The 21776-nt window shown below is 51.4% G+C and overlaps 7 protein-coding genes across 7 annotated transcripts; 5 read left to right on the top strand and 2 right to left on the bottom strand.

Annotated features, from left to right (window-relative positions):
• Window positions 1-3265: 3265 nt before the first annotated feature.
• On the top strand, window positions 3266-5356 carry K460DRAFT_351563 (uncharacterized protein; the record flags this gene model as incomplete). Its single annotated transcript, XM_040931577.1, has 2 exons — window positions 3266-3725; window positions 3783-5356. The coding sequence occupies 2 exons, from the start codon at window positions 3266-3268 to the stop codon at window positions 5354-5356; spliced, it is 2034 nt and encodes a 677-aa protein (XP_040794220.1).
• Window positions 5357-6459: 1103 nt separating this feature from the next.
• K460DRAFT_401671 (uncharacterized protein) lies at window positions 6460-7257 on the top strand (the record flags this gene model as incomplete). The annotated part of the gene is made up of 1 exon (XM_040936442.1): window positions 6460-7257. One exon carries the CDS (start codon window positions 6460-6462, stop codon window positions 7255-7257), a length of 798 nt encoding a protein of 265 aa, XP_040794219.1.
• A 692-nt stretch (window positions 7258-7949) lies between these two features.
• On the top strand, window positions 7950-9749 carry K460DRAFT_274619 (MFS general substrate transporter; the record flags this gene model as incomplete). Its single annotated transcript, XM_040927971.1, has 3 exons — window positions 7950-8101; window positions 8171-8530; window positions 8582-9749. The coding sequence occupies 3 exons, from the start codon at window positions 7950-7952 to the stop codon at window positions 9747-9749; spliced, it is 1680 nt and encodes a 559-aa protein (XP_040794218.1).
• A 610-nt stretch (window positions 9750-10359) lies between these two features.
• On the top strand, window positions 10360-13482 carry K460DRAFT_324742 (ankyrin; the record flags this gene model as incomplete). Its single annotated transcript, XM_040930578.1, has 2 exons — window positions 10360-11755; window positions 11808-13482. Coding segments are annotated over exons 1-2 (2997 nt in total), but the record flags the coding sequence as incomplete, so codon positions are not given.
• Window positions 13483-15657: 2175 nt separating this feature from the next.
• K460DRAFT_298900 (ankyrin) lies at window positions 15658-16048 on the top strand (the record flags this gene model as incomplete). The annotated part of the gene is made up of 1 exon (XM_040929777.1): window positions 15658-16048. A coding segment is annotated over exon 1 (360 nt), but the record flags the coding sequence as incomplete, so codon positions are not given.
• Window positions 16049-17024: 976 nt separating this feature from the next.
• On the bottom strand, window positions 17025-18266 carry K460DRAFT_324740 (glycosyltransferase family 15 protein; the record flags this gene model as incomplete). Its single annotated transcript, XM_040930577.1, has 2 exons — window positions 17025-17727; window positions 17815-18266. The coding sequence occupies 2 exons, from the start codon at window positions 18264-18266 to the stop codon at window positions 17025-17027; spliced, it is 1155 nt and encodes a 384-aa protein (XP_040794215.1).
• Window positions 18267-20636: 2370 nt separating this feature from the next.
• On the bottom strand, window positions 20637-21381 carry K460DRAFT_391889 (uncharacterized protein; the record flags this gene model as incomplete). The annotated part of the gene is made up of 2 exons (XM_040935853.1): window positions 20981-21381; window positions 20637-20906 (listed from the first exon to the last, which is right to left on the bottom strand). Exons 1-2 carry the CDS (start codon window positions 21194-21196, stop codon window positions 20637-20639), a joined length of 486 nt encoding a protein of 161 aa, XP_040794214.1. The 5' UTR covers window positions 21197-21381.
• Between the last annotated feature and the right edge of the window lie 395 nt (window positions 21382-21776).

Here is a 21776-nt window from a genome sequence, read left to right as displayed (position 1 = left end):
GGTCGACACTAGGAAACAGTGCTGGATTAGTAAAGTGAGTAGAAATGTGTCATGTAAAATCAAGTTGCCGTCTTTCCGCCTTCGCATGCTCATTCCTGGGACTCTGTTTACAAATCACCAATGCAGTCAAGACTTTGTTTGGCATTGTTTACCCGTTGCTCGGGTGTGGTTGCCCGAAGAAGCAGCTTGGATATGAGGGTGATGCTCGCTATGGTCGATCTACTACACTGCTACCTGCTCCGGCGTCGGATCCGATGCATAGATAGCACTTATCAATTGTTGACCACGGTGTTCTTTCGCAGTTACAGACTTTGGTAGAGTTTCGTCAAGCGTGTCTCGAGATGGCTCTGAATGCCGTCATTTGCCGTCTGCGATCCACACGCGTCCATCTACTTCCTGGCTGGGGAAAGCAGCCTTGCCACCGCGTGTCGCCTTGGACGGCGTATACCGGTTCTCTGTACTTTGAGCATTACCTACTGTACAACTAGGCAGCAGTGAGTCATATACATCATCATCCTCTCAGCACCATGACTACTATGATTAGCCTCGCTTTATCCTGGGTCTGGTTACGCGCCGGGCCCCTTCACGCGGCACACGGTGTCAGCAGACTTCGCGATGGCGATGGTAACTTGTAGTCACATTGGTTGCGCAGAGTTTTACGTTGTTTGAGGCGAATTATCTATCCGTGGAGCGCTGCGAAGACGTGTCTCTGCCTGCCACCGATGGCAACGATGGTGTGCCAAGGAGATTGGCTAGCCACTACCGCACTCGGACTCGCAGGGCGAAGGTGCCCAGGTGTGGAGGTGACTCAGCCCCGGCCAAGCCCGTTGATGGCCGGAACAAGTCGGCATTTTATGGCCACAGGGAGGGCTGCCCATGGCGATGAGTCGTCAGCGGTTGTTGGGCGCTGGGGTTTCTAGAAGCGCAATGGCGGCAAACTCTGCACTCTGTGTGGGAGGCGCAAACGACTGATGGCGGGTCTAGGAGAATCTTCGGGTCAGCTTGCGGCCTTCTGTCAACAGACAGGGACACGGACACCAGCTGGTGTCTTTCGTTTTGAGGAGCAAGTCCGGGGCTGATCGGCCACCCAGCCCACTCCCCTACTGGTGCCGAGGAAGCACAGTGTGTTGGCAGCAGTTCATTGCGTGCGCCATTTGCGTCATGTCCCGTGCGCATTGCACTTGTACTGTGTGGCATGAGGCATTTGCGCAAACGGGAGCACCAGTGCCGGACAAGCAAATGAATCGTGTCGCGGGCTGATGGATGATGATGATGAGCGATCGAGGGGTTCGCCCCAAATACTGCCCTTCGCAGCAGGTTGAAGCCGCCCAGGTTGACGAAATTACGCATAAAATGCCCCATTTGGGGAGGGTGGCGGGCTGCAGCCTATCACAGACGGGCCAATGTGAGGAGTGCGTGCCTTGGCAGCCAGCCTACTGGTTGCCCGTTCCAGTGAGCTGGAGGGCAGCTGAGAAAGGGAGGGTAGGGTAGGGAAGGGTAGCGGTAGTAGAGGCCAGGCTGGCACTAGCCATCTATCATGGATGGAGCGTTCGAGAGCAAACGCGCAAAGGACGAAGAAAAAAGGAGACGCCGTGTGTCGCAGCAGCTGGTCGCGTCGCAGGCAGAGTGAAAGCGCTTGGGCAGCCTGGCTAGGGGCTTGGACAGGTGCGTCTGTAACTCGCTGCGCCAGGCACGGCGGCGGAGTTGGTTGCAAGCTGGCGGGCTGTGGCCTTGGGATGCCGTCGATGCGTGATGGAGGGGGGAGCGTCTCACTTTCTGCCCATGGTCGAGCAGCAGCAGCAGCGCGCACTCGTCTTGAGGCCACATCAACAGGATGCTGCTGCACCATGGTAAGATGCGATATATCGGTAGATAGCATAGCATAGCATAGCACAGCAAATGATTGACTGGCCATATAACCACATATGACTGATGCAAAACCGTGGGCGTTGGCAGGCGCGATGAGTCTTCGTTGTGGCAAAGAGGCAAGAGCGGCCTGTGCGCCCAGCTGCGATGACTGGACGGGGGGGGGGGGCTGCCTACCCTACCCTACCCTACCCTACTATTAGTATCGCCATCTCCGCCCAGCCCGTCTCCCCTTCAAGACAGCAGCAATGGACTTCACGATACCGCACAGCGAGCCCTGGGGCCTGATCTAGGACTTACCGCCGCTCTGTCGTCTATTCTCTGTCGCAAACCATCGTCGCAACCGAATCCACTCCCGCCTACCACCATTCCACCACCCGTTCCGTCTTTGTCTAGTCAACAGCCCAGCACGACCTTTGTCGCCGCCACGCTGCCGCCTACCGCAAAGACTCATCTCCCATCCTACAGTCATCCCCTCGACGACAAGGCCGCCCTTTAACCAGGCGCCTTCTCTGTACCTGCGTCGCCATCAGACACCCGCCTGTTCGCGCCCTCCTCGCCTTCACCTCCTCCCCACCGCCACTTCCTCACACGTCAGACCTGACACCTCCCAACCACAAACACCTCCTACAAACCACCTGCAACCAATAATACCCAATAATACCACGCCAGATACAACTACAAACACTCTCCACTCTTCCGCCCTCTTCACCGCGAAAATACGAAGCTGCTCCAGCTAGGTGATACCGTCCTAAGGTCGTCACCTTACTCGAACACTTCTTAAATCGCAACCCACAAATCACAATGTACCTCTCGGTCTACACTGCTCCAGTCATTCGTCGCTCAGTAATCACCACTTCTTCCGGAAACGAGGCCTTCGCTATCGGAGGTTTCGCCTGCTAGATCCCCGCATCCTCTCAGATCTTCCAGCTTTGCGACAGCGCCAGCTGTTCCAGTAGCTGTATCCTCCGAGTGCTTTGCGGACGGTCTCTCACAACGGTCTTGTTTCGGTGATTCTGCAGCTGACGGTGACTGGAGTCCCCTCTGTTCCGCACTTGGGCAGCCGTTCGACCATTTGACACGGTTCGAACCACTCCCACTTGCGAACCCGCCAACTACCCTTGAACTCTCTTCATATGCCATCTTGACTTCGACATCTACCCAATTCCAGCCAGTCATCGAAATCATACGACAGAAGTCACAGGGTTGTCCCGTACGGTTTGTCTACCGGTAAAGTTCTCGGTCACCCCACGACCACCCGATCACGCTTTGCGCCACATCTCAGGGTCTACCTAACGGTTAGCACTTCGGGACGTTACGACACAGCAGTCACTCCACTCACTCCTTATTATCTCCTTGCTTTGCCCAGGCGCTGTGTCTGTAAACTCTTTCTTTGAACATGAGTCTTGATATCCCCCTCCCCCGTCCGAGCTTCGGCCTCTTGCCGGACACCTATCCATACGCCACCAACCTTTCCTCTTCAGCCTCCTCCTCTACCTCTTCAGTCTTTTCCGACGCTGCATCACAAGCGTCTAGTGCTAGCTCAACATCCTGTCACTCCTCCTGGGAGTCAGAAGAATGGAGTTCCAGGATCCAAGCTGCATCGACTTCTACTGTCGACTCTGCAAGCTTGCTTGTTCTCCAACCAATCAGCCGCGTCAACACCTTCCCTCAGTACCAGCCTTCAGCATGCCGAGAGACTATTCAGGAGACGTTACCATCCCTCCGCACCCAGTTTCTCGCGCCTATGGAGCAGCGACAACATCCTCGACGATCGTCGACGACTATCAATCAACGGCCTCCACCTCAATTAGTACGGCAGTCTGACCGCAAGGTCAACTTCGTTGACTGTCTCGTCGGTTAGTATATGCATCCCATGGACCCTAGGTTCTCCGCTGATATTTCTCCCCTTCAAGATTCTGCTACTCAAATGGTTGAGGTTATCTGGCAGCTCTCCGAGCCCAAGAGTCGTTGTGAGACTGCTTCTGGACGTGGAGTGCTTCCTCTCCGCACTTTCATCCAGGAGACTCTTCGACGGTCTCGTACCAGCTACTCCACTCTACAGGTAGCCTTGTACTACTTGATCCTGATCAAGGCTCACCTTCCGAAACACGACTTTACCATGTCTCAGCCGGAAGATGCCTCCCTCCGCGCTCTGCAGTGCGGTCGTCGCATGTTCCTTGCAGCGCTCATCCTTGCCTCAAAGTACTTGCAGGACCGCAACTACTCTGCTCGTGCATGGAGCAAGATCTCCGGCCTCAAGGTTTGCGAGATCAACACAAACGAGATGGCTTTCCTTGAAGCGGTCAACTGGAAGCTCCACATTGTGGATGCTATCTGGGAGAAATGGCAAGAGGTTGTCATGCGACACACTCCTACTAACCCTCCCTCATCACCGGGAGCCTCCATTCCTAACACTTGGAAAGACGTCATCCCTATCTTGACGCCTGAGTTGGATATCATTGAATTGGGTCCTAAGACGCCAGCCACTCCTGTCCGACCGCAGCCAAGGCCGCAGCTTAGTGCATCTCCCTTCCGCTACCCGACTCTAGAGGGTTACAGCTCCCAGGAAAGCACACCGACTCCCTCTCGTTATCAGATGCCTCACTTTTTGGAGCCGAAGCCTGATTTCCTTCCTCCAGTTCCATCCTTGGCTCGTTTGGCTCCACTGCCTACGCCTTCCTTGACGCCGCAATCTATTGCCACCAGCACTCCTGCAGCGAGTTGCCCGGCTTTCGGATCGCGACGCCCATCGATGAGCTCAGCAATGCAGCAAGCACAATGCTCGTCATTGGCGCGCACCTGTGTCGACCAATTCAATCCCAGTATCAGGAACGGACTGGAAGCTTATCACTTCCCGACCCGACGGCCTTCCTTCCCTCCCTCGAACTCATCTCTGTCATCCTCTCCAGAGTCCATGGTCTCGGACAACTCGCGATCTTCGCGTGCTTCATCAATCTCTTCAGTCTCCTCTGTCGGCTGGGCGCCAATCCAAAGTCAGGCCAAATTGGCCCGACTGGCGACGTGCCGCAATGCGAGACTGCCGTATCCAGCACTACCCAAGTGCAAGGAGCAGTACGAGTATGCTCCTAGCGAAGCAACGTCCTCGCCCGATCTGGAAAGCTTCCACCTTGATGATTCGGACTCCGCTTCCGTCAGCGTCGAGAGCCCGGTCGCAATCCCTGCAAGCCGCAAGCGTGGCAGGTCGTCGGCGGACCTTCAACAGAACGTTCGTCATCTACTCCACAGCTCTCGCTCGGAATTCAGCCTTCGAGGCCAGCATACCGTTCTACCTGATCGTTCGGTTGCTCACTCATTTCCCCTGTCGGGCAGTGAACGAAAGGGGCTGCAGTCCCCTAAGCACACTGTACCCGATTGCTCACGTCTTCCAATCCAGAAAGACTTTGGCAAGAAGAGGTCGTGTTGCGCCACCGAAGCTGTACAGCTATTTCGTCCACAAGGGCCAGGCATGTGGGAAGGTATCTTATAACCTCAAACCATCGTCTACCACTATTGAAGAACCCCAAAGAGGGAAAAGAAGAAAGAGAAGGAAGTATAACAGCCTTCGCATACTCACGACACACTCTACACCTCCGTGTACATTTTCCTTCTCGAGCCCCGACATGTGTATTTTCTTGCGGACAAAAGTGGTCCCAGATCTCACTGCTACTTAGGTTTTCTTTTGCTTTTGGCGTTTTCCTCTTGGCGTCTATATCGGGGAGAGCTCGGCTGAGCCATGGTCGGATACCTTGATTGCTGGTAAGGTGCATAGCATGGCAAGGTTTCAGGACCTATGGAGTTGTGAGCGAATTGCTCTCCGGCTCTCGAATATCAGTGTATTGATGTACGTTTACGCTACGGCGACGGTGATTAGGTTATGGATCTAGTGAGTAGGTAGCAAGCAAGTCGTTGATGTTGCTATCTAATACTCGTCCAATCCGTCATTGATGAACGTGTGCTTTCTTTGTGTGTGATGAACTGTACTATACGTCTAATAACTTGCACTATAGGCTTCCCCTGATTATCGTGTTGACTCGATGCTGGAGCATGATACGGCTGCATACAGAATTGATTCCGCTAAGTTGCCCTCCATTCTCTTCCTACTTGTCTTCCTCTAAAAGCTACATACACGCGCTACTCACCAATTTCGCTGTCAGACCGTCCTTTTTAGCTTGCCTTTGTCCTTGTCTTACCTTTCCTCGTAACATCTCTCTTCTACACACAGGTAGGTAGGTTTATGAGGCACCCATTGCAAGGTGTAGTAGTAAGTCAATGTAAGAGAAAGGTATGCGTCCGTAAAGTAAATATTTGCATCTTCTGTTACTATAGGCAAGGGTATCGAAGATAAGGATACAGAAGACGTAATAGTGAGAAACCTGTCCAAATGATGAGGATAGATATTCTCGAGACTGACCTGTTGTCATGAATCTCAACCGGACTGGCGGCACTGGTGCTTCTGAAAAGGATAAGATGGCGCGGTGCTCGTTCCTTCGTGCTTATTGTCGTCCGATCTCACCCGGCCATCTCCGCCCGGCCTCATTAACAAACATTTATATCCGTCCAACACCCTAAAGGTAATGTTCGCTACTCAACATGGCATTTTCATCGAGATTGTCGCGTGTTTCGCGCATTTTGGATAATGCCCGCATCCCTAAACTGCTTGTCCGCTACAAAGGCGCGACTCTAGCAGCTCTTGGGCTCGCCATCGTCGCCCCGTTTGCCTTTCGAGACTACCAGACGTTCCTATCGTACGGTCCAGGGGGTTTGCCATATAACGTCGTCGGATGGCTACTATCCAATGTAATGCGTCTTCTCTCTCGCGAACAGCTGTCGACCCGTCCGTACAAAGACAAGAGTCTGTATCTTTCGGACAGTGCTGGATCTCTCCCGCCAGGCTTCCCTCCTCGTCGCAATTCTCCGCGTCCTCGATTTGGCGTTCATCCAGTTCCCCAGCGACAGGTGTCACAACTACCAGATGCAGAGACGCGTCAGGAGCTCATCGCGCGATTCACGGCCCTGGGAGAGGCTGCCCAAGAGCTAGGCCTCGTTGAAATCAAACAAAGCCTGTACGAGCGTCGCCATTCCGCACTATTCGTCTCCAAGAAACGCGAGTGGCATCCAGTTGCACAGGAAACTCGTGGAGAGATCACGCACGTCCATGCTGGCTTGGACGGCAGCATCCACGTGACGCTACACCCGAAAGACTGCAAGAAAGTCATTGAAGCAGCATGGGGCCAACGCCACGGTCTCGCGGGTGTCGGATACGTGCATCTGCCGATCACCTACCTCGTGGTGTATGCCCCGCGGGATGAGGCGGAAGTCCAGATCGTCTTGACAATTGTAAGAGCCTCTATTGCTTTCATGGCTGGATCCACCGAGATGTTGGAGTAGACGGTGCAACTGCGACGACTCAGGAAGAGACCTCGCCGGCCCGTTTCAGCATCCACGAAGCCACGAAACCAAGGTGTGGGGCTTTGCGGGGTAGCGCCCTCCTACCTCCACAATAACCCCTAATCTCCTAATGACCCTTTGTACAGACACTTTGAGTTGAGTACCTCGGTCAGCAATGGTCTCAATATCTGATGTTCACGTCGTCCGAAATAATAATCAGTCTGACAAGCGTGTAACACTGCAACTAGACGACTTTAATATGGGTATTTACACCCTGCTGCATGAAAGGGCTCGCTGTTCCCAACCGTACATAAAATAACACTAAAGAAACAGCCCTAACCGGGCACAAGCGAGCATAACCTGACTAGGTTTCTCCAATTTTGACAAGCAAGACTCGTGCAAATGCCGGTTCTGTGGGGCCTGATAGGTCTGCGGGGTTTGCACGGATGCCCATGCCTACGCAGACCCCAGAAACCGCATGCAATCCTGGCGTATGGGCGCTATATGATTTCGGAGATCGATCCAGTCTTGGGGGAATCCCAATCCTTCGTATTAAAGTCCGTTGTCGCACATACTGCAGCGTCTAGTCACGTCCAGAAGTACTTCTGACACACCCCCATCCCATCTTTGTCTTTTCAACACACCCTTTGCGAACTCATCGGCCATTCGGGCAGTGGTCTGCACCTTGCATCATGGGCTTCCTTAATGTCCTCGAGGACAAGCATCTTACTCATGTGCCTGCCACCGTCATTCTTAATGAACAGGATCATCAACACACGGAAGAGACAGCTGGACTGAAGCGTGGAAGCGGCAAAGATGCAGATATTATCTTGATTCCTCAACCGTTAGTGCCCATTGAAACACAGCTACCCGTGTAAAGTTTGTTGCGTTCGCAGTTCTAATGACCTTGCAGGAGCGAGGACCCGAATGACCCACTCAACTGGTCCACCACCAAGAAATGGACCATCATGTCCATTGTCGCATTCGGATCCGTTCTCTATGCTGCTGTACTTGCTCCTCTACTGTCTCCCGCCCTGGTGCTTATTGCGATGGACTTTGGGAAACAGATCGGTGATATCACTGTCATCTCTGGCTACATGTTGTTGGTGACCGGCGGCGTAGGACCACTCGTTAGTGCGTTATCTCGGAAGTATGGCAAGAGACCTATGTTGCTGCTCGCATCCATCTTTGGCCTGATCGGGACGGTGGTGTGTAGTGCAGCGTACAGTTATGAAGGACTGTTGGCTGGCCGCATTATTCAGGGCGGTTCCATGTATGTCGTCTCTACTTAGATGGGATCTGAACGTCAACTGACTTTTTATAGATCAGCCTTCGAGTCCCTTGTTGTCGCTATGATTGGCGACTTGTTCTTCGTTCACCAGCGAGGCGGATTCATGACCCTGATCCAATTCATCCTGGGTGCTGCTTCGAACTTCTCCGCCATCATCGTCGGCCCCATCGCGACGAACCTCGGATGGCGTTATTTGTTCCACATCCTCATCCCTTTTGTGGCTATCGAATGTATTCTGTTGTACTTCTTCGTTCCTGAAACGACTTACATCCGAGACCATCGCTACGATATCGATGAACTATCCAACGACAACCTTGCAGATCTCGCTGCTGTCGAGAAAAGACACGCGACCCCTGGTAACTCTCAAGAGAAGGAAGGCAACGACATGGTCAAGATCCAGACGACTACAAGCTCGCCCCCTGGGCGCCGACCAAAGAAGACGTTTGTGCAAGAACTCGCCATCTTCACTGGCACATATTCGAGCGACAACCTCTTGCAACTCACCATCGCCCCGTTCGCCGTCTGCGCCAACCTCGCCGTACTCTGGATGGTCATCGTAACCGGCGGTCTAACAGCCCTATTCGTCGCGCAATCCTACGACATGGCGCAAATCTTCATGGCGCCTCCCTACGGCCTCACCGCAGCAGGCGTAGGCTACCTCTCCCTCGGCCCCTTCCTCGGCGGCCTGTTCGGCTCCATAATGCTAGGCGCGACTCTCGACCCGCTGATAAAATGGTGCGCGAAAAAGAACGGCGGCGTCTACGAGCCCGAATACCGCCTGCTAGGCATGATACCCTCCATCTTCATTGTCATCGGTCTCTGCCTCTTCGGCTACCTCGCGGAGAAGGGCTCCTCGTTCTACGCCACGGCGTTCTTCCACGGCATGGATCTGTTCGGCATCGTGTGCGCTGCTATCGCCGCGTCGACCTACGTCCTAGACTCGTTCCGCGATATCAGCTCCGAAGTCTTCATTATGAATATGGTGTTTAAGAACTTTTTGTTTTATGGGTTTAGCTACTTTGTTAATGATTGGACGAAGAGGGATGGGCCTGCGAAGGTGTTTTATGTGTTTGGTGGGTTGGCGGCGGCCATGATTGTTACTACGCCTGTGTTCTTCTTCTGGGGCAAGAAGTATCGGAGTTATTGGCATAGGCATAATTTGCTTCAGATGTGGGGGATTACTACGCATGCGGAGTTGTAGTGGGGTCAGTTGTTCATTCGAGACGCCGCAGGGTTATGAATCTTGTTTGGATATATTTGACCATGGTCTTTCTCCATCTTTTGCGGCTTCTCGTAGCTATGCAAACGTCAGGCTGAGCTCCAAGCCTTGCCTGGACCTTAGCGACTGCAAAGCTAACTATTCCATCTTCGCAGCGTGTTGATCGTATCTTCAACTCTTGGAAGGACCACCAATGACAGTATTCGCTTGATGGACATCGGTGTAGTACGAGGCCAATAATGATAAGGCGGTGAAACCATTCGAGGCGTATTCGAAGCCTGAAAACGCCTCGTGTTTGCCCCGACACTGGCCTGCGCCTCCTACGACATCGTACACGGAGAGTCTTGCGATGAACATGCAGGACCCCAATTAAAGATATGGGGCTTTTATTTTCCTTTTCAATTTACTACAGGTGGTCTGGAACGGCAACAGAATACTTCGGCAACGAGCAAGTGCTGGCTAACAACACCGTGCGTTCGGCACGACCTCACAAGGCTACCATGGTCACCGGCAGGCTGCAAGGCTGAAACCCGAAGGCTGACTGCTTCACTGCCCCTCATAGGAGTTTTCAGCTGATGACGTGGCAAAGTGGCAGGCCTCTCCTACTAAAGTAGCCATACATCCTGTTTCCCTCCTTCATGCCCAAGTCTCGGTCATACCGCGCTCATGGCCGATCCTCTCTCAGTGGCTGGCTCTATAGCTGGATTGCTTTCTATCGCAGATATCGTTTTTCGGAAGCTCTACCAATATGTCAAGACTGCAAAGAAGGCGGAAATAGAAGTACAAAAGTTGAAGAACGAGGTTGCAACTCTCACTGGAGTACTGCACAACTTACACCTTGTTGTGGAGGAGTTGGAAGACGACAGCACAATCGACAACGCTATCAAGGTCGATCATGTCGCCTCTTGTTCTGCCACATTGAAGCGAATCGACAGTGTTCTATCCAGCATTCAATTCCCCAAAGACCAGAAAATCCAGAACGCCATCCAAAGACTCAAATGGCCATTTAAAGCAACAGAGACCAAAGAGATTGGTGACGAAGTGCGTCGGCACCGCGAAACGCTCAGCCTCGCACTCTCTGCAGATTCCATGACTGCGCTCCTGCAATGTCTCTCTACACAGAAGAGCATTATCAAGCAGCTAGACAATATTCAGGAGACCCTACAGCGCAATAAAGACTTTCAACTGGGCATTGCTCTAAACGAGGATCGCAGGCGAATTCTAAAGTCGTTTTTCACGGTGGAACCTCGACAGTACTTTGAGACATCTCTGAGCCTCCGCCATTCTGGAACGGGATCCTGGCTCTATGAAGATACCACATTTCAAGGTTGGCTCCAGGACCCTGGCAGCAGAGTATGGTTGACAGGTATACCTGGGGCTGGGAAGACTGTCCTATCTGCTACGATCATCCAAGGATGCCTCACAAGGTCGTCGGCAACCCAAGCTATCGCTGTTGCCTACTACTATTGCGACTACAAAAGTACAGATTCTCAAAACGTCGTGAACATTTTCAGTGCTCTTGCAGGACAGATCGCCATGAAGAACGAGGTTAGCTTCGTACTGCTTAAAGATTACTACGACCAGTTGCATGCTCGAGACCAAATGGAACAACAGCCCAAGACTGAGGAACTCATCAAAATCATTCAAGATATGGCTTCCACTTTTGACGATGTCCGGATAGTTGTGGATGGGTTGGACGAGTGTGGAGAGGCCATGGCAGCTGTCGCCGAGTCGCTTCATAACCTAGTATGCGCTCCCCGCGCTACAATCTCACTAGCTATTCTGAGCAGAAGAGAACAAGCTATCCGCGATGTATTCGAGGAAGACGACACATATACCCATATTGAGATTGCAGCACATAAAGAAGACATTGAAAGTTATGTTCAATCAGAAATCGACGAGCGCACACGCAATAGGCGTCTCCGCATCCGAAGCCCCGAGTTAAAGCTTTTGATTGCGCAGGAGCTGGTATCAAAAGCTGATGGAATGTAAGTCGATAGGAGATTCATTATTTTATTTTGGTAGTTAACATTGTCTCAGGTTTCGATGGGTAGCTTGCCAGCTCGATCACCTATGCGACCTAGCCACAGACTCACAACGGCGGAAAGCATTGAAAGAACTGCCGAAGACCTTGGAAGAAACATACGATCGTATCCTTTTGCGGGTAAAGAGACCCGTCGCTCCTTTAGTCTCCAGTACCCTGCAATGGCTTGCGCATGCGACAACGAAGTTGGAAGTCGATGCTTTGCTTGAAGCACTCTCAATCGACGACGACACGGACGTCCTTAACCCTGAAGATCGACCAACCGAAGAAGACCTGCTGATGCACTGCAGCAGTCTGATCCGCAAGACTGGTGCATATCTTGAACTCGCACACTTCACAGTGCAAGAGTACTTGGGAGCGCTTCCTACCGACCACAGCAAGCTTAGTCAATTTCGCTTAGTTCATGGTTCCAAGGCACTGCTTGCAAAGACTTGCTTGTCGTATCTCTGCTTGCCAGACTTCAATATACCTCCGAAACCCATCCTCGGCGATATCGTGTCTTTCACAGACAAGTTTCCATTTCATACACATGCGTCAAATGCTTGGTCTAGATATATGGACAACTCGTGGAGTGATATCGGGCTGCGTCCACTATATCGTAGGCTTTTCGATCCCGAGAAGACGCCTAATTTCGTTCTCTGCACTGTCCAGCGTTTGTTAGGCGAAGGAGTGGTCAGAGGTCAAGGTACTTTGATCCAGGCTGCGGTAGATTCATACATCATCCAAGACGTTTTCAACAAGGATTTCCGTCCATTACATGCCGCTGCTATGTTTGGCTTGAAAGAGGTCTGTCAATGGTTGGTGAATCAAGGTTGTGACTTAGATATGCCTTCTTCCTGGGGGCCGCCCCTCACACTGTGTATAGATACCATGCTCAAGTACAGTAATACGTATCTTGGCTATATCTCAGTCGATGACTCGGCGATTGCAGCGACGGCGGCTTTTCTTATGGAATCCGGTGCGTACTGTGAGAACGAGAGAGATCGCATTCAACATTTTATTGGAACTCCTGGAGACAAGTTCGACATCTTAAGGTCTGTCAAATCGTTCGCAGAGCGCGCAGCGAGACCACTCTCACACGCGTATAAATCGATGTCTGACAGCAATTTCAACGCGAGGCTCAAGTATTACATCTCCGACGACCAGGTCGAGCGTATCAGGGACTTTTCCAAGGATCCAAGGTTTTTCCTGGAGAGTAAATCACTTCTGACATGTGCTGCAGAATATGGAGCAGTCCGAACGATGGCCTTGCTACTAGATCTCGGCGTTGATCCAACGTCTCGAGATGAATATGGCAGGAACGTACTGTTTAAATGTATGAAAGTTGATAACGAGGAAATTCTATCCCGACTTATGACTTTTCCGGGTATAGAACATCCCGATAAAGGTGGAGCGACAATATGGCATTATGCTGCCAGACTTGGCGCATTTCGGATGCTCAAGTTGTGGGTAGAATTTCACAGCGAAACAGCACCTAGACTTATTGATGTATACGAAGGAAAAACGCCAATGATGTGGGCCATAGCCTCTGGAAGCGAACAATGCTGTCTGCTACTTGCTCAGACCATGCAGGCCCATCGGCTGGCGTTCGATGATCCGGCAATTGTACATGGTTGCGTAGCCATGGGCCTATCCCAGGTTTTGATACAACTACTCGATTATGGAGTTGATATTAAAGCGGTAACCGAGAGCCGACGTTCTGCTTGGTTCTTTGTAACTCCGTCGACCACTTCAGACATTGTCGAGCGTCTCTTGTCCACGGGTCTCGACCCTGTCAGTCAAGACGTTGTGGGAAAGTCGCCATTACATGCTTTACTAGACGGTACACGTCATGACGACATCCATGACGTTTCCGGAGGCGGTATGAATGAGGAATTTTACTACGACGCACTCACCTTACGACTGGACGGCATAAACGAAACAATGCTCAACTACCTACTGAACCCGGAGTCAGCCCATATAAAAGACAATGAAGGAAACACACTCTGGTTTAATTTCTGTACCAAGTACGTCCCGCGTTTCCGGTTTGACAAAGAGAACCAGAGCGTGCTCGATATTGATACTCTGGAGACCCTGGCTAGGCGTCTAGTACTCAACCACGCGATTGAAGCATACGAAGAGGAGGATGAAGACGAGGCATACAAAGACGAGTATGAAACACGAAATGGACCTGAACTACTTTTCGAGGTTTGCCTTAAAACTTCCAGAGACGCCCAAGACAGCTATGATAGGTTGATTGCACAATTACTCCATTTCATCCTGGCGTGCGAAGACATAACGATCCGTGGTGAAACTGAGATCATGATGCGCTTGCTTATCTGGTCTCTGAAAAAGCATGAGAAGAAAATCTTCGAACTAGTTTTAAGTTGCGGGGTGGACGTACACCACGGCAATAGCACTTATGACGGGCATTCTGCACTTGGAATGACCTCCGCGTATGGATACGGAGATTTCGATACGTTCATTGCCTTAATGAAACATGCGAACCCCGATCGCTTTGACGAAGTAGACGGAAGCGGATTTGCACTGATACATGCGATCTGTGAGAGGGCAAACCTGACCGGGATTGCAAAAAAGTGTTTGCAAGCCGTATTAGAGGCTGGAGCTAATCCGGATGCTCACACCAAAGATGGTCGTACCGCGCTGCACCTTGCCGCTCGCAGGGACTTCGTAAATGGAATCCGACTCTTACTCAAACACAAAGCCGACCTGAACCTTCGCGATGAGAACGGTTGGGATGCTTTAGCATATGCCGTATATTACGGAGGTTCCAAAACCTTGCAGTTGCTACAGACCCATCTTGGCGACGCCATGGCTCTTCATGTTTGCGACAACAAGTACTTACTTCCAGGATATAGATCTCACAGTATCGAATGTACTTTGATTCACCTGGCCACTGTTTTGGATCAAGTTGGGATGTTGGAGCTTCTCAAAGCTAGTGGACGAGTCCAAAACATGCACGAGGCTACAGAAGACGGGTATACTCCATTGCATGTTGCTGCGGGCTTTAAAGCAACCAAATGCGCGAGTTGGCTCATTAAGAATGGGGCCGATATAAATGCCAAAACATATAAAAGCCAAACGACGGCGCTGCACGAGGCTGTTCACAGAGGATCCTTCTCCACCGTTCGACTGCTAGTCAGTGCTGGAGCCGAGTTCCCGGAAGATAAATGGAACCGCCGACCCAACGATATTATACCAAAAGGGAAAGAGAATAGACTATTCGAGGCTCTTGAGGGGCTCCATGTGCCTGACCTGGTCTATCTGGATATCTTCTCCAAAGCTGACAAACAACCTTTCTTCGCGGCGATTCGCGATGGAGAGGTTTACACATGTCGCATAATGATGGAAGATGATCCTCATATCATATCAATCCCTTCTGCAGACTGCGGTTTGTGTACACCATTAATAACTGCTCTCGCAGTTACTCGGACAACAGCGGTGGTAAGTCTGCTACTGGAAAGCGGGACCACTACTGCTGGCTATAGATGTAGCAGGCACTCCTCTGACAAGACCGACACCTGCGGCGCTTCCTCTGTCCATTTGGCAATCATGCGGCCGGACCTCAATTCGAAATTACATATTCTACTTCACTTGTGGTCCCAGCAGCAGAGCGATAGCTGGAATGGTATCATGCCTGTTCATGTCGCCGCCGCGTTCAATCCGGAAGCAATCGATATTCTTCACGATCATGTCATTGCTCACGCTGAGCGTTATCCGTAGGCTACGTCATTCCTGATGCTGATCTATCTAAACCACTGACATGGTGCAAATAGTGGCCTTGAGTTTCACAAACCAGCTGAATTCCCAGCACAGCTGCCTTCATGGGCACTTTCGGGCGCACAGCCTTTGCATATCGCTGCACATAACAATCAGATGAAGTCAATAATACGCCTACTTTCTTATGGCGCAGATGTTCGCAGCCATGACGATAATGGATTAACAGCATTGCACATAGCGGTCGCGCGAAACTGTGTTGACATTGTAGAGATCTTGTTGGCTCACGGCGCGGACCCAAACGCACAAAACGGGCTTTCAGAAACACCATTAATTATGTGTGCTAAGTCGGCTAGAATTGACATAGCTAAGCTGCTCCTACTTCATGGAGCTGACATGCACGCAAAAGCTAGTTATGGAGATACAGCACTGCATGTGGCTGCCAGAAGGAATCGTCTTACGATGCTAATTTTCCTTATCAAGGCAGGATGTGATCCTGCTGCGAAGAGCCAGTTGGGCGGGTATTCTGCGTTGGCGTTAGCATTAACGCACCCAGAAATGGCAACGTACATCTACGCGCAAGGCTTTAGTCTCTACCACATGACCCCGTCCAAACCCGAACACTATCCACTAGTGCAGAGGGGAAGAGGGGATATAACATACTTGAAGCGGCTTCTTCGATACTTGCGAGATCACACTTGTGTCACGATGTTCAACTACGAGACAAAGCAAGTCCTAAATACACTAGTGTATGCCGCCAGGTTCGAGAGTATTGACGAAATTGACTATCTCATAAGAGCTGGAGCAGACATTGAATTCGCGGCCCCCAATGGCTTGGGATCGGCACTCATCGCTGCGTGTACAATAGACCGGTTCAAATCTGTCAAGTGTCTAGTCTATCACGGCGCAAGATATGAGTCAACAATTGACGGCACACCAATCACCGCACTACAAGCAGCCAGGCACTCACCGCACCTAGTCCACTGGTTACTCGTGGGGCGATATACCGAGCAGTCAAAACTCACAAACTTCGCGACGCAAACGGGTCAGCTTGTGAAGTCCTGGTCTGGAGTCCGCCAGCTGGAGATCAAGCTGGATGGCTTCTACAAGAGCCATCAACTGCTTTTCCAGTCTCTTTTCGAATATGTATGTTGGATCTATGGCCAGAAGGATTCGTGGAGGCGGTTGGTTCCGCAATCGTGGAAGCCAGAGGATCATATTGTCGCACTGCCTGGGGAGCCAGGGCATCCGCTCGAGGCACGATTTGCGCTACGTGTGAAGGACGCATTAGAGGAAATTCCCTAGGGGGAGAGTTATGATCACGAGTGATGAACCAGGCAATTTGATACAAGTTAGGTTTTCGGAGAATGTATGGTCTCCTCCCCTTCTTGGCGGACTGGATCCCTGAAACCGCCTTTCTCCACCCCAAATAACCCGTCTCGTGCTCAGGGTAGGGATGTTGGTCTGAAATACTGGTCTCAAAGCGTATATATTGTCTATCCAACAGTTTGTTTTATTCGATTCAAGCACACCGGCTCTACTATCTTAATCCCAAGATCACACGTACATCTACACCCCAACTCCTCCCCCCGTCCCTCCAACATGGGCACAAGCTCTCCTCTCCTCCTAGCCTCATCAGTAGGGGCATGCGTGCAGTACTGCAAATTAGCATGTATATACCCAAAGTCCGAGAAATGGTGCAATTCCTCGGGCCTCAACAGCAACGCAGCAGCCAAACTGTGTACAGGAGCATCGCCCCAGCGCTCATAGTAGAATCCCCCATCTTCATCTAGATACCTAAAGAGCGAGCGATATGCGGGCGAGCGAAAGAAATCCATATCCGCGATCTCAAAGTTCGACCAGAAATGGCACATATTCCAAATATCGCCGTATGCGTCTCGATTGCGCAGTAAGGAAAGGAAGCGGCGGAACGGCCAGGGGAGATAGGAAGGGTCTATCATGGCGGTCCAGAGGGATGTCGAGGGTATGTGCACGCGCGCCTTGTAGTCTGAGAGTTTGCGGAAGAGCGAGGCGACGGTTGTGCCGCGCTCCCAGAGTGCGATTGTGTAGCCGTACTTCTTGCCGTGCTTCTCCATCTCGATGAACGGGTCGTAGGTTATGGCGCAGGTGAAGGATATGTCTGGCTCGACGCGCCAGTACCATTTGTATGATTCCAGGGCAGGATGGTCGTAGAAGAAGCTGTTCACAGAAGGCATATGTCAGTGTGTCTACTTGCAAACACTGGAAGGAGCAAGGTCGATGGTATAATATAGGAAGAATACTTACCCGCTTTGAAATCGGCACATATGATGGTAGCTCTCCTGGCCCGCATACATGATCCCTCTTCTCTCCATCTCCTCCATTTTCCGCCGCGCCTTATCTTGGTCTATCCACTCCGGATACCCCCACATTGCTCGCGGTATCTTTTCGAACTTTACATTCACACCTTCTCCAGCTGCCTTGCCAACCTTCTCCATGAACTCCGCGCTCCACTTCTCGTCGTTCAAGAAGACCCAAGGGTATCTGAAGTGATCGTTGAACTGCGTCTGCACACTCTTTACACTATGAACAGCGCCAGACACGTCAGAGTTGCGTGCAAGCATGACCAGTGTGGCGTTCGCCCGCGGTGCTACGTTCATGACTGGATTTTGGCATCCGACATGGAAAGGAGGGTCGAGATTCGTTGCTGGACGGCGGATAGCGAAACTCTGTATGTGAACGCATACTTCGATCAGCATGAGGAGTATGATTCCGAGAATCAACTTCCAGTGCAGTGCTATTGTGCGGGAAAATCGGCGTAGAGGATTCCGCCTTGGTCGACGGAGGGGCATGGTGGTTGTAGATGCATCCTTTCGACCAGAAGGTCAGGAGCTTCAAAGGAAAGAGACAACGGCATGACTATTGGGGAGTGAGATGATACTAGCAATTCGAGGCCACGACCAGCTTCTTGGCTGATTCCCGTCCATTTCTTCGCGCTCGGGTAAATGCGTATGTGCTGCGCCCCGGTAGATTCGTGGTGAGAGTCCTGCATACAATCAGCATGATAAACCTCCCAAGTCTTTACAAGCGAACCTCTCACAATCGACTACGGTTGACCTAGTATTATTCAATATAACAAGCATACTACCTAGGGCAGTTGCACTAATGTGACTGCGCCTTCTCCAAGACTTCTCAATGAGCTTCTGTATTGGCCTTGTTTGCACGCCGAGCCCTGTGTTTTAGCAAAGCATTCTTTTTCTTTCCATCAGCTAGATATATTCTGTCCTTTCTAGATCTCCCAGCCCGCCCTTGAGGTAAGACTTGTAAGGGACCCCCCTGCTATATGCGCCCCCTGTGCTGTCAGATATATAAATTTCCCCTCACAGGCAGTCAGACGAGGTACCGGTAACTCGGTAACTGAACATGCGATACATGATGAAAGCTCGGTAGCTAGTTTAGTCAATGGATATGAAGGATCAGTATTGTCAACTTGGAAGGATTAGAGACTAAGGTCAAGTCTACCGAAGTCAGCCCGCGCTACGGCTGTGTAAACCTTACTTATTGCAATCCGCTACGACATATTATGACGGTGAACTTATAGCTAAAGCGGCATCTGTTAGCGAGAAGGGTCGGTATTGAGTCAATTTCTAAAAGTCTAGATTCAACTACAAGTTGAGACTGCTAATGCGCCAAGGACGGGCAGGCATTGGCGTTGCGGGAGCACAATGGTACTATCATCTTGTTATCCAAATCCTATCTATAACCGTGAGAGTTTACCTATAGTAGCGAACACAGCTACTTCTATCTCTGGCGTATGCTATGGACCAGACAGGCGTGTTGAATTAGTGAGTGAATTGTTACTAGACGAACTGGACCTGCGTACGAAGGAGCTCACGTTCTTACTTGGCACCAAGTCCTAGCCCAAATTAGTCGAGACTCTAATGCTCAAAACAAACGAGCTCCGTCGTAGATGATGACACAACCCCTTTTTTGTAAGGCGCGCCGCGAGAGCACACTTCGAAGGATTCGAGGGCTTGAATCTTGGACGGCTGCGGAACGCCAGCACGGAACATCGCCGGCAGACAAATATGTCAGCAACGTCGGAGATGCAGACTGTCAGGGCCGAAGACATGCAACCACGCTACTTGTTCCAGTCCCAGCAATCGAGTATTCAATGTCTAGAGTCCCATTATTGCGTTGCTACCCGCTCCAAAGTGGGGCAACTTTGTGTAGCCCGAGAAGATGCACACCTATCCGCATCGGGGTAGGCCTACGTTTCGCGGCGTTTCGGGTACATTTGTTTTGGAAAAGAAGATGGCGGGAGGCTGGAACTGCGCGAATGAGAATCTTCAAAGGTAAGACAGGGCGTTTGGCTCGAAAAGGGAGTGGCAGGCGTCTAGATCAGGCGATTGGCGATGAACGGCGATGGCAGGTGGTTTATGGTCCTAAGTTTGTTGCTGGGTAATTTCTCCCTCTCTTTCGGAGTGCGCAGACTTATTGGTAATCTGGTTACGGACGAGATGCTGTGTGAGTGGTAGACTGCGCACAAGGAAAGCAAGGAAAATCAGGTGAGATGATAATTCGCATTTGTGTAATCAATGTGGTAAGAGCGTGGTAAGTAGCGGATATACGACAACAAGAGGAAACAGGGGTACGAAAAAGAACAGCGTGGCAGGAACATAAATGAGAGCTACACATACAGTCTTGTGTGGAAATGCATGCAGGATCGAGCTGCAAGCAATGGACTTTGGTTCCTGCATTGCCGAGCTCTGACGTATCCTTTTAGGGTGGAAGTAGATGGGACACAGCAGGGAAAAAGAAATCAAGATCTGTGACAACGTAACAACAAACAAGAGCAAAATATATCAGAAAAGACAAGTGTCAACTTGGGTATCCCCAGAAAAAAAAGCTCTAAATGAAACAGAACAGAACGCCGACAGCCGTGAGGCATCCAATTTCTCCATATCCCCAATTGTTTCATCCATGCCGTGAGGCTTCCATTCTTACTAGAGTATAGTTGTCCGTGAGGACGTGGTATTTCTGTTGTGTCGTAATCGTGTTTTGTGTAGGTCGGATCCGATCCGTGAGTGAGGAGGGAAAAGGTAGAAGTATATCGATTGGCAAAAGATTCAGATGCGGCGATTCAGATGCTCGACGCGCGACTTGAAACCCTTGACAATCTCTCCAATGCGACGCACTTTGTCGAATTCGTCCTGGAGCTCGTCGATTTCGCGGAGAATGGCGCGGAAGCGGGCGATTTCGGCATCGGCCATCTGCATTGCGTTACCCGCGCGGTCGTACTGCACTTGAGTTGCTATTTGTGTCTGCTGCGTGAGCTGGAGCTGGCTGTCAGCATTGCGCTTCTTCAGGGTCTGGGGGGCGTCGCTCTTCTTCAGACTCTAGGCTTCATTGTCCATATATATATATAATATGTGTGTTGCCATCCATGGCTATAGAAACGGGGGATACTTACATACTGCCATCGCTGCTGAATCGAGTACATCAGACGGTCAAAGTGGGCGCCGAGCGCCTGCAAATTGGAAGGATCCAGGAGGAGACGGCCTTGGCTAGAGGCGCGGGAAGCAGCGCGACTCGAATTGCTGCCCTGCTGCGACGCGGCAATCTGTTGCTGAAGATATCTGCTCTCGGTCGCGTTGAGCCCCAGTTCAGAGACTGGGATGGCGGACATGTGCACATTATCTTAAAAACATGGTCGGAATGCTCCTGGCTCCTGGTGTGCGACGAATCCAGCTAGTAGTGGTTACTAGCTGCTCTGCTGTTGAACGTTGCAACAGCTTCGAGGGAGTGGGATTCAGATTCAGATTGGGATGGGGATGCAGCTGATGATGTTTTGGGCGGAGAGGGGAGGCGCCGACGGCTCGGGCTGCCAAGTGGGTGGGGAGCGAAACAGAAGCATGTCGCCAAAAGCAACACCACAGTGAACGCCCACTCTATCCCGCATACGCTCCTCTTGGCCGCCTGCAGCCCTACTGCCGTTTGATTGCGCCGGTTGCCAGCCGCCGCATTGCTGCTGCGCGACACTTTTGTAACCCAGCGCGCCTCGCAATTCGCGCGCGCACACCGAGTCGCCCACCTGCTCGCCCACGCACTGCGATATGACGCTGCACTGGACCTTGCTCACGACTTGTTGCTTTGCGTCCTCCGTCACCGCATCGCTGTGCCCCACAGAGCTCCTTGACTACCGTTCAGGCGCGGGATAGTATCTCCGTCTGCACACCCTCTGTGCTCTCGCGGACCAGGGGTCATGC

This window comes from Cucurbitaria berberidis, assembly GCF_010015615.1.
Source record: "Cucurbitaria berberidis CBS 394.84 unplaced genomic scaffold K460scaffold_1, whole genome shotgun sequence".
In the NCBI taxonomy this organism is placed as follows: domain Eukaryota; kingdom Fungi; phylum Ascomycota; class Dothideomycetes; order Pleosporales; family Cucurbitariaceae; genus Cucurbitaria; species Cucurbitaria berberidis.
This window is presented reverse-complemented; position numbering and strand designations above follow the sequence as displayed.